The sequence below is a fragment of the Gymnoscopelus microlampas genome, assembly GCF_963454915.1.
Source record: "Gymnoscopelus microlampas genome assembly, chromosome: 12".
In the NCBI taxonomy this organism is placed as follows: domain Eukaryota; kingdom Metazoa; phylum Chordata; class Actinopteri; order Myctophiformes; family Myctophidae; genus Gymnoscopelus; species Gymnoscopelus microlampas.
In genome coordinates this window covers 44,567,754-44,580,298 of record NC_139949.1, presented here as the reverse complement: position 1 = coordinate 44,580,298, position 12,545 = coordinate 44,567,754, and the positions used below count along the sequence as shown (strand labels likewise).

The window sequence follows — 12,545 nt, the reverse complement described above, 5'->3', positions numbered from 1 at the left end:
ACCTAACCCATTGACTCCCAATTGGGTAATTTAATTTCTTTGGAGTCAATGGATCAAAACAGCTGATATGTATTATGTGTAAATGTGTACATTTTCACAAACTTGTATGGTAAGTTGGTAACGTACTGTTTTTATTTATGTGTTTTATTTTTTTACTACACTGAGAGAAGCCATTTCATGTGTGTGTGTGTGTGTGTGTGTGTGTGTGTGTGTGTGTGTGTGTGTGTGTGTGTGTGTGTGTGTGTGTGTGTAAAATGTTCCAAATGACATCTTTTCGTTTTTGAAACGCATCGCGACGCCTTGTGAGCCTGTAGATCCTAGCAGCCTAGTGGCTTCTTTTGGGCTTGTTTTCATAGACCTGGTTACTTGTTTCTTTCGCAAAATCTGGCAACGCTGAGCGTCACACTGAGTGTGGTCAGAAATGAATGTGAATAACTTTTTACATGTAGTCTGATCATCAGCTGTGCTGGAATCTGCCGGGAAACAACAAGAAGATCTACTTTCCTCCTCCAGCCACAAGGTATTGTGTCACATTGTATCTGTAACTGATCAGTGTTGGAAAACATTGTTCATGTTTACATAGCCTACTGTTAGTGGTAGGCTATAAAGATGCTACATTGTTGATGTGTACTGAGCTTGTTGGCATTAAAAATCATTTGATGATTTGAATACCCGAAGGGCAGTGGTGTAACAAGTAATTAAGTACATTTACTCAAGCACTGTACTGTACAATTTTGAGGTATTTTTACTTTACTGGAGTATTTCCAATTTTCAGCACTTTTACTTCTACTCCACTTCATCTCAGAGGCAAATACTTTACTCCACTACAATTGTTTGAAAACGTTAGTAGTTACTTTGTAGAGTTTGACTATTATTACAAAACATACATTAACCACTTCAACCTTTCAACATTTCTGCCATTTGAAAATAGCCGATCTACAGTGAGCTTATAGATCTGCTATTTTCAAATTATTTTTTATATATTTTATACATTTGAAAAGTGGGGGCTCCTGTTGAATCATGACCATAAAACATTTGATTCTCTGTCAAAAAATATTTGAAAACTGCAAAAAGAAAAAAGGGTATTTAGCCTATTAAATATAGTATATAGATATTCAAATATTTATTTTACACAGAATCAAATGTTTTTATGGTCATGATTCACCAGGAGTCTGGATGGCTTGATTCCAGGCTTAAATATTATATAATATAAATATTTTCAGAAAAATTAATGGGCTTTCTACCTGTGGAACCACAAAATGGCCGCCACTGCTATGCTCTATACGCCTATACAAGACATACAAGCAACATACGTAGTCTCAAATGTATTTTGTTCATCGTGTGTGTTTTCAATTGAACTTTACCTGTAGAGCAGGTGTCTTCAACGTTTCTTTCAGGCCAAGGACCCCTTAGCTGAGCAGGGACCCCCACTACATATTATATATATGTGTATATATATATGTGTGTATATATATATATATATATATATATATATATATATATATATAAAATTGTGTTGCATATTCAACTTTTTCATAGGTAGCTTCGTAGACATGTCTGACACAGTGTTTCAATATGTTGGATTCATGTTAATGTGTATCTTCTGACATTTAACCACTTGAACCGTCAATACTCTGTTCTTGGACTGCTCTTTTTTCCCTCTACACCAAACCTATTCGCCGAAAATAGCAGATCTACAAGCTTGTAGATCTGCTATTTTCGGCTAATGTTTCCCTCAGAATAGGAATGCTAGGTTTCAAAAGGTTAATGTAACAAACAAACAAAGGCCCCCCTGTAGTAACTCTGAGGACCTCACTACGGGTTGTGGACCCCCTGTTGAAGACCCCTGTGTAGAGATCACGATTATTCAGGCCTAGAAACTAACCATTTTAACCACAGCATCCATATTCTGGGGGGAACATTAGCCAAAAGTAGCCGATCTACAAGCTCACAACATGCGTTCTTTCTCATTATCACAGGTCTGCGTGTAGACTGTAGAGTGTCACATCATGGCCGCTAACCGGCTGAAGGAAAATGACAAGCGGGTGAGTACAAACATCGCATACATGATAAAAAGGGTCTTCGTTAACCAAAAATGAGCTACTTAAAAGGCTGCCAGTGCCTAGATTTGTAAGATCAGCAGTCTCAGTGTAGTCAACATCCATACCGTAGTGCAAATTCAAACCGTTGTACTTTCTGTTATCTCTCAAGAACAGATTCTGCTCTCCGCTTGAATCTGTCGTGGGGGGTTCGTTATATCGCGTACGCACTGGCCTACAAGTGGGCGTGCCTTCAGATCAGGAAGCAGGCCGTGCTTTAACCAATCAAATGTAGTGGGCGGGATTTACGTGTGTACCGATCCTTCCCCACTAGAAACAAACCGAAACTAATTTAACAATAGCGTCCTCGGAGCAGACAAAACCACGGAAAGATATTCACATTTTAACTTGCTCTTTCATCATAGAAACAAGTGGGCTTATAACCAAAACGATCCATGTTCTCTGGGAGAAGTGGTGTTAGTGTTTCGTGTAGAAATATTGTTAGTGGGAATGAAAACATAGTCGCACCACCGGAAGTGAAAGGCTGAAGGCAGACAAAAACCCCGGTTTCCTTGCGTACGTGTGCTACGTCAACTTCCTCCCAGAGCCTAGTGAGATAGTAAAAAACAGTAGAGGGCGCTGTTTTTCCTTTTCATTTGGCGATGGGTTCCCAGATTGTACTTCCTGTAACGTCCACCGCTAAGTAAATGTTTCCAGTGAATTGCACTAACCTCACAAAGACAAATTGCTTGTATGTGCAAAACATACCTGGCGATACAAATAATTCTGATTCTCTCCATAGGTGCTGAGATTGATAATGAGTTATCAAGGTGCCGAGGGCATCAGCATTCAAACCCTGAGGTGGAAACTTATTGGCATGAGTATTCGTGTCATATGGTAAGACCCTCTCCTCTCCTACATTATTATTGTTTTACATTTGCCTCTGAAATAGTCAGGTCAGCTCACAGGAACCCTGCGAGCAGAAATGTCGTATGTCTCCTTGTGGACAATGCTGGCGCAAGATGTTGTCCCTCAGGGAACTATGTGTCATGTGGTTGGTTTTGTCCCCATTTCTGTAAGAGCACTTAACAGCATTGTTTAGTTACATAGTATCTAAATATATTATGCATCACCTTTCCACTGAACTCCAACAGGAAAACAGTGAAGTGGCTGGTCAACGAGGGACACATCTTTTCCACCATCGACAAGATGCACTACTTGTCGACACACTTCAAGTGTCGCAACATGTCAACAGATGCCATCAATGTAATGTTATATTGAAATATAATCTTTTTACATGGCTGTGAACTTGGTTGTCTGCTGTACCCAACTACCCATCTCCTGTCCAGGGAGTGGACTACAGATACAATTTACCTTTTAACTATTTCTGGGACAGTTATTGAACTGCCTATTGTTATCTGTCTTTAACATACTTGTAAAGTATGCTAGAGACAGATAACTATGAAGCTGGTTCCTTCATGTTCAAAGATATTCACAGTGCAATTCTTTATCATGAATACTGTCATTATTCAGTGTAGTGAACTAACCCCACAGAGACCAATTGTGCAAAACATACCTCGCAATAAAGAATATTCTGATTCTCTCCCAAGGTGCTGAGTTGGATAAAGTGCTTTCAAGATGCTGAGGGCATCAGCCTTGAGGCCCTGGAGCAGGGACTTGGAGGCATGACATGGCATGCCATCTGGTATGACCTTATCTTCTCTACTTTTTTTTTCTTTTTTTTACATTTGGCTCTAAATGAGTCATATCAGCTCACAGAACCCCTGTAACCAGAAATGTCATTCAGCTGTCTCTATATGGACAAAGCTGGAGCAAGATGTTTAGTCCCTCAACAAGCTTTGTCCTAACAGAGCCAGCCAGCAGTACAATACTTTTGGTAAGGTTGATTGTGGTTTGATTTTGTTCCCTTCACTGTGAGAGCACAGTTTAGGTACACACTATCTAAATATTATGTATCATCTTTCCACTGTCGTCTGACAGGGAAGCAGTGAGGTTCCTGAGCAACGAGAGATACATCAATTATACAATCGATCAGGATCACTACATGTCGACAGACATCATCAATAAGGTAATGATTTTTCTTCTTTTTACAAGACTGTAAACATGGTTTCCTGCTGCACCTATCTGAAATATCTGTAAATGATTGTATATGCTTCTTAATATTAGTGTCCTGTGTAATGCACCAACCTTACAAATTCCATGTATGTGGCATGTGCAAAACATACTCGGCAATAACAATAATTCTGAATTGCTCCTAAGGTGCTGCTTTTGATAAAGACTTGTCAAGATGCCAAGGGCATCCACCTTAATGAACTGAGCCAGGGACTTTGTTGGATGAATATGTCTGTCATCAGGTAAGACCCTCTCTTCTCCTTCTTGTTTTTTTCTTCTTCTTTTTTTAGCAGAGCCAGCAGTACAAGACTTTCAATAAAGCTGATTGTGGTTGGTTTTGTTTCCTTTTCTGTGACTGCACTTACCAAAACAGCTTTGTTATGCATCACATTTCCACTGTCCTCTGACAGGCAAACAGTAGAGTTCCTGTGCAACGAGGGACTCATCTTTTCCTCCTTTGATGGGCATCACTACAAATTGACAGACACCATCAGCAAAGTAATGTTTGTATCTTATGTTGTACTTGTACTGTACTAAACAGTATTTTCATATGGCTGCCTGTTGTACATATCTCATGTCCAGGGACTACAGATTAAATGTAATGTTAATTCTTGGACAAAAGTACGGTTAAATTATATTTACGCTGAAAATATAAAATATAGGCGGTGACATACATTTTGTCACCAGCTCATGTCCATGCAGACATCAGTGCACCAGATGTTACGATTACACGATTACGTGTACTTTATATATGGACAGAAGTAGTCTGACCTGCTGTGTTATAGGAGCATGTCACAATAAACGATTAAAGTGATGTTCGTTGACAGGTGCAATAAATGGTGAACTATCAGAACACAATAAAAACCTGACTAAAAGGACTTCTCACAGCTTTGCTGAAGGAATTTATTGGCACCTGACGTCTTCAGAGGATATGGGACAAAAATTATTGTAAAACTAGCCCAGTAGACTTCATCTCACAACAGCCTCTTGCCATGACACAAGTCCTTCAGTTGTCTGAAGGCGATCGTTAGGTTGCACCCTTTAGTGTGCACTGTGCAGTGTGTTTTTCTTGAATGAATGTGCATCTGCAGCCAGACACCAAGTTTTAGTATGAGAACCACATCACTTCCGCAGACCCTCCCGGTTACATGGACGTGCAAAGCCTAATCAGGCTGTTATTGGACCGTCCATTGTCCCTACTAAATCAACAAAGTTCACCAAAGAAGCTGGTTTCTTCATGTTCAACAATATTCCCCAGGGCAATTCTTTATGTCATTATATTTTCAGGAGAATATTTGGAATAACTGTAAATGTTGCTGTCGTTATCCAGTGCAATATACCAACCTCACAAAAACAAATATCTGATATGGTAAACGTACCTGGCAATAACAATAATTCAGATTCTCTCCTAAGGTGCTGAGCTTGATAAAGAGTTGCAAATACATTGAGGGCATAAACCTCCGGTACTTGAAGGAAAGACTAAATGGCACGAGGTTGTCTGCCCTCAGGTAAGACTGTCTCCTCTCCTACTTATTTTAATTGTTTTAACATTGGACTCAGTTTTGCAGTTTAGTTTAGTTAAACACTATTTCAATATTATGCGCCACCATTCCACTGAACTCCGACAGGCAAGCAGCGGAGTTCCTGTGCAACGAGGGACACATCTTTTCCGCCATCAACATCAACGATGACTACGGATCGCGTGACCCCATCACTTATCACCACATGTCAACAGACACCATCTCTGTATGTTATCATATTGAAATGTACTTTATATTTTCACATTGTAAACTTGGTTGTCTGCTGTACTCATCTCCTGTCTATTTCCTTGTAATTCCTCCGGACTCTGTATGTGTAAAACCTACCCGGCAATCAAACAAATTCTGACTTTCTCCTAAGGTGCTGATGGTGATAAGGAGGATTGGTCGAGATGTTGAGGGCATCAGCCTTCAGGACCTGGAGGTGGAACGTAGTGAAATGAGTTTCCAAGCCATCTGGTAAGACCCTTCTGTCAGATTTAGCAGATTCCATTCTGTTTGGCTATGGCTGAATTTCTAAATTTGCGGGTCCTGCCCTGGGTAGGCAACTCGGCCTGGCAGAGACCTGTGCTCCGAGGAGCACACTTTTCTAGTTGTGGTTGTTTTTGTTCCCTGTTTTCTGGGAAGAGCACTTAGGTACACGCTATCCAAATATTATACCTCACCTTTCCACTGAACTCCGACAGGAAAGCAGTGGAGTACCTGAGCAACGAGGGGTTCATCTATTCCACCATCGACCAGTATCACTACACACCGTCAAACACCATCAACAATGTAATTCTTTTTATCATATCGAAATTAACTTTGGCTGTAAACTTGGTTGCCCATGGTTCTGATCTAAAATATGTGTAAATAATTATACATGTTTCTTGATACTGTCATTATCTAGTGTAATGCACCAACCTCACGAAAACAAATCTATGTATGTGCAAAACATTCCTGGCAATAACAATAATTCTGAATCTCTCCTAAGGTGCTGAGTTTGACAAAGAGTTGTCAGGACATTGAGGGCATCAGCCTTCAGTGCCTGAAGCAGAGAATGAATGGCAAGACTATGCCTGACATCAAGTAAGAGCCTCTCCTCTCCTACATTTGCTACATTTTCTACACTTGGCTCTGTCATGCAGCTGTCTCTATATTGACAATGCCGAAGCAAGCTAGCTTCCTGGTCCCATAGGGACAGAGCCAGCAGTACATGACTTATAGTAAATCTGATTGTGGTTGGTTTTGCGCCATTTTCTGTGTGCGCACTTGAAGGAGAATTCCGCCCGACGTTTTTCTTACCTTTTTATATGATGTTATGATATCCTAGGACGAGTGGTACAGTAGACAAAAGTCATAACTCCATCCCGGGTCCACCGCAGCTAAAAACCTGCGCCTATGGGACATGCTCTAAATCACATATTTTAATAGCTTTCTTTCTTTCCTTTTTTGAGATCTGACGTTCATAGTGACAGAACAGTATGCAACGTGATTGTCTTGAATGCGCCCCACCGGAAGTCTCCTTAACTGGAATTCTCCTTTAACAGTTTGGTTTAGGTACACACTATTTAAATATTATGCATCACCTTTTCGCTGTCCTCTGACAGGCGAGCTGTGTCGTCCCTGACTGACGATGGACTCATCTTTTCCACCATTGACGCGTATCACTACACATTGACAGACACCATCAACAAAGTAATGTTTTGTATCTTATTGAAATGAACTTTGTATTTTCACATGGCTGTATACTTGGTTGCCTGCTGTAGCCATCTCTTATCTTATATAATGTCGGGTGACTAAAGATTAAGCTGGTTTCTTCTGGTTAAGCAATATTCCACAGCACAATTCTTTATTTTTTGTTTTGTATATATGGTGAAAATATTTGTTTCATAATACTGTCACTATCCAGTTTAATGTGTAAAATTAACAAAGACTAATTCCTCCTAAGTGCAAAACATCCCTAATGCAAATATTTTATTCATTTTCTAGGTGCTGAGCTTGATAAAGAATTGTAAAGTTTTTGAGGGCATCAGCCTTCAGGACCTGAAGCAGGGACTTAATGGCATCAGTATGCCTGCCATCTGGTAAGACCCTCTTTTTCTTGTTTATTATTATTATTATTAATAATAATTAGTCAGGTCCCTTTAACCAGCAATCTCCTCTATACGGACAATGCCTTAGCAATATGTTTGATCCTTTAGGGATTTCCTGTATATGTCCTAACACAGCTAGCAATACTAGACTTTTAGTAAAGTTGTATTGTTTATGTACACACTTTGCAAATATTATGCATCACCTTTCCACTCTCCTCTGACAGGCAATCAGTGGTGTTTCTGAAGAAGGAGGGATGCATCTATTCCACCATCAACATGGACCACTACAAGTGCCATGATGTAATATCAGGGGCGGGTAGTAATTTTTCACACAAACAATAATACAAATAAGTTTAAAAAAAAGTTTTTGTTTTGTTTTCCAAAGCGGTAACTTCAAATGTTCCTCTTTAAAACTGTTCTTTTAGTTTCTACTAATTTTGGTTGAAACCGTGCCCATATTTGGAAATGACTGATTTAGTCATGATTAAATTAATATGAAGTAATCTATATGCCAGAAATAAACGAGAAAAGATGCATGATTGATATGCCTGTAATAAACTAGAAAAGCTGCGTGCGAACGCCATTATTGTGTAAGTGAAAGACGTATACAATAATAAACACAGATCCACAGCTGATTTCTTAATGTTCACTGATTTCCACAGGACTTGGTTTGAGGAAAATATTTGTAAATAATTGTAAATATTTCTTACTGTTGTTAACCAGGACAATGACGTGGCTGCGAGCCCAAATGAGAAGGTGAGTGGAAACATCAGCTAGTACACGAAGAAAAAGAACTCCATTAACCAATAATGTTTGCATGAGCTACTTGTTGGGCTGCTTCTTAATGGCAAAAATGATAACCGTAGACATAGACATTTGTTAGATGTTGGGTTGAATTAGTTATTAGTCTCAACATAGGATAAATATAGAATTTTGATTGTACAACCTACGGTTCACGAGTTATAGGCCAAAATTTATAGTGGCCTGTTATAGCACCACAATGAGGCGGATTTAAAAAAATCGGGGTGCAAGACTACTGGGAGTTTGCATGCAAAGATTGATGCCAATCGCTCTTGCGGTGTCCAAGATTAGCTGCACACAGACACACACATGGACGGAGACACAGGCACAGGTGGAAAAAAAATCTCCACCTCCCGGCCTATCAGCCTGGTGGGGATAATTACTGTACATGTCTCTTAATACTGTCATTATCCAGTGTAATGTACCCCCCTCACAGAATTCCTTTTTTGTGAAAAACATTCCTGGCAATAAAAATAATTCTGATTTTCCTAAGGTGCTGAGTTTGATAGAGAGCTGTCAAGATGCAGAGGGCATCAGCTTACAGGGCCTGGAGGAAATGATTGGTGACATGAGTTTGCCTGACATCTGGTAAGACCCTCTCCTCTATTACATTATCTCTAAATTTGTCATGTAAGTGCATAAATACCCCTGTAACCAGAAATGTCATACAGATGTCTCTATACGGACAATGCTGGAGCAAGATGTTTGGTCCCTCAGGGAGCTATGTGTCCTAACACAGTGGTTCTCAAACTTTTTCATGTGAAGGACCCCCAAATTGACACTTATTAGTCCGCGGACCCCCATTTGAAAAGATGTGTCAGGGACCCCCCATAAGAGAAGAGCTTTATGGCTCTAGCAGTGGTTCTCAACCATTTTAATTTCAAGGACCCCCAGTTTTACATGCATTTGGCTACGGACCCCCATTTAATGGCATTTCTATCTCTGGGACCCCAATTCATATTGTAAAATCTATGTTCATTTAACTCTGAGAGTGTACAATGTTAGGGTCCATTTGGTTCCATTTGTACACTCTCTGAGTTACAGACCCATAAGGGTCCATTTGGTTCCTATAAATCATTTAGCTGGTTGGTTTTGTTCTCTTTTACTGTCAGAGTACTTAACGGCATTGTTTAGGTACACACTAGCCTAATATGATGCATCACCTTTCCACTGTCTTCTGACAGGCGAGCAATTGAGTCCCTGAGCAACGAGGGATACATCTATTCCACCATCGACCAGTATCACTACACGTCGACAGACATCATCAACGATGTAATGTTTTGTATCTTATTAAAATGCACTTTATATTTTAACATGGCTGTACCCATGTACTGTCCAGGAGAAAATGTAGAAAAAATGTGGCTTTGTAACCAATTCTGTAGTCTCGCGTAGCCAGAAAACTACTCCACAATCTCTGAATGCTGTATAGAGTCTGGAACTACACCCCATGAAAGCAGAGAAAGGAAACTGTTCATCATTTCCGTTCACGGAGATGTATGAAAAGCACCAACCTCACAAAAACAAATTAGCAATACAAATATTTCTGATTCTCTCAGGTGCTGACGTATATGTCGTTTTGGAGTGGGGGCATCTGCATGAGGGACCTGGCGCAAATTTGTGGCAAGAGTGTGTCTGTTATCAAGTAAGATCCTCTCTCTCTCGCTCTCTCTCCCTCTCTCTCTTTTTTTGCATTTGGCTCACAGGAGCCCTGTAAACAGAAATGTCATACAGCTGTCTCTATACGGACAATGCTGGAGTAAGATGTTTGCTCCCTCAGGGAGTTATGTGTCCTAACAGAGCCAGCAGTACATAGGCCTGTCACAATTATTACATAATCGTCTAATCGCAATTATTTGAGATAATCCCAATTATTTTAGCATCATCGTCATAATCGTTTCCATGTTGAAAACCTTTCACACGTTTTCAAACATTTAAAAATATATTTAAAAAAGCAGAAATAGCTGATCTACAAGCTTGTGGATCAGCTATTTCTACAAATTATTAAATATGTCAATAATTTCTTTGTACATTTCTGTTATTTGTCATCTGCCCTGTGAAATGTTTCATTACGAAGCCTAAACAGCTACATATGTTCCAATGTTTAATGCCAAACACGCAATTACATTGTTAATCGCAATTATTTGAGAGACAATTAATCGTCAACTTAAATTTGTAATCGTGACAGCCCTAGCCGTACACGATTTTTTAAAGATGATTGTGTTTTATTTTGTTCCCTTCACCGTGAGATCATTTAAGTTTTGTTTTGAAATATTCAAAATATCTAAATATTATGCATCACATTTCCACTGTCCTCTGACAGGCAAGCAGTGGGGTCCCTGGTTGACGATGGACTGATCTTTTCTCCCATTGATGGGTGGCACTACAAATTGACAGACACCATCGACCAAGTAATGTTTTGTATTATATTGACATTTTCACATATCTGTAAACTTGGTTTCCTGCTGTACACATCTCATCTCCAGGGACTACAGATGATATAGAGGATATGCGCATGCTTAAAGTGAATGGCACATCGAGTGGCAAATCGAGTGGCAAAGAAACATGCAAAATGAGTTTAACATTGTTTAATGTTGTTTAATGCAATCAGATATGACTTTTCTGTTTGGGTGCATGGGCTGTCAAGGCCAGAAAGTATTTTTTTTACACTCAGTAGGCATTCCTGCATAACTTCCGGGTGTGTTGATGATGTCACACGCATATCCTCTATAGTTAATAAACATTCAATTGCCCCTACTAAAATAAATCAAGCCAAAGAAGCTGGTTTCTTCATGTTCAACAGTATTCCACGGGACACTGTGTTATACAAACCTCATTGATAATAATTCCTTGTATGTGCAAAACATACCTAGTGATAAAATGAATGATGATTCTCTCTTAAGGTGCAGAGTTTGATAAAGAGTTCTCACGATGTTGATGGCATCAGCCTTCAGGACATGAAGCAGAGACTTAATGGCATTAGTATGCCTGCCATCTGGTAAGACCCTCTCCTCTCCTACATTAACTTTATTATCATTTTTACATTTGGCTCTGAATAAGTAATATCAGCTCACAGGAACCCTGTAACCAGAAATGTCATGCAACTCTCTATATACGGACAATGCTGGTGCAAGATGTTTGGTCCCTCAGGGAGTTATGTGTCCTAACAGAGCCAGCAGTACAATACCTTTAGTAAAGCTGATTGTGGTTGGTTTTGTTGTTTTGTTTTCTCAGAGCACTTAACCGTTCTTATTTAGGTACACACCATCTAAATATTAAGCATCACCTTTCCACTGTCCTCTGTCTGACAGGCAAGCAGTGTTGTATCTGAGAAAGGAGAGACTCATCCTTGACACCATCGACATGGAACACTACATGTCGACAGACACCATGTGGGCCTAATTGAGGTAATGTGATTGGTGAGGAGTAACTTGTTACAAGTATTCAAAATTAGTACCACGGTAGTTTGTTTTTTCTTTTTTCTTTCTTATATCAGCTATTTATTTATGCTTTTATAATTAGACTCCCATTAGAAATACTTTAGTCTATGCAGAATAAATGTATAGACACTGTATTAACATAAGTCATATGATCACTAGAATGATTCTGACAAGCACGTCTTTCTTTTGATGGAAATGAGCCTATTTCTTTTCTCTCACAATAATTCTTTACATTGTAAAATCTTGTTCATAGAAGCGTTAATTTTCATAGCATTGGGTGCTTGAAGGCAAATCATGAAGCACACTTCTGACACACTGTGAATATGATTCCCATTTCAAACTCTCCTTACAGATACTATGATCAGAATGTTCAGGATCACACTGTGAAAACTGACTCCAGCATCAAGCAACTGCAATGCAAGACTGGGCTTTCTCCACTGCATTAAACTATAAATACATTTATGGGTATACTACTGATGTTAATAGTCAACTTTCACATTTGTGCTGTTGTGTGTGTGTGTG

The 12,545-nt window shown here is 39.4% G+C and overlaps 1 protein-coding gene across 1 annotated transcript; it reads left to right on the top strand.

Moving 5' to 3' along the window:
- Positions 1–391: 391 nt before the first annotated feature.
- On the top strand, positions 392–11,985 carry LOC311057372 (uncharacterized protein; the record flags this gene model as incomplete). Its single annotated transcript, XM_084074328.1, has 23 exons — positions 392–520; positions 1,980–2,045; positions 2,842–2,936; positions 3,194–3,305; positions 3,650–3,744; positions 4,041–4,128; positions 4,320–4,414; positions 4,583–4,670; positions 5,586–5,680; positions 5,801–5,918; positions 6,072–6,169; positions 6,397–6,484; positions 6,684–6,778; positions 7,300–7,387; positions 7,682–7,776; positions 8,010–8,085; positions 8,509–8,541; positions 9,080–9,174; positions 9,771–9,858; positions 10,143–10,228; positions 10,907–10,994; positions 11,487–11,581; positions 11,895–11,985. The coding sequence occupies exons 2-23, from the start codon at positions 2,010–2,012 to the stop codon at positions 11,983–11,985; spliced, it is 1,938 nt and encodes a 645-aa protein (XP_083930454.1). The 5' UTR covers positions 392–520; positions 1,980–2,009.
- Between the last annotated feature and the right edge of the window lie 560 nt (positions 11,986–12,545).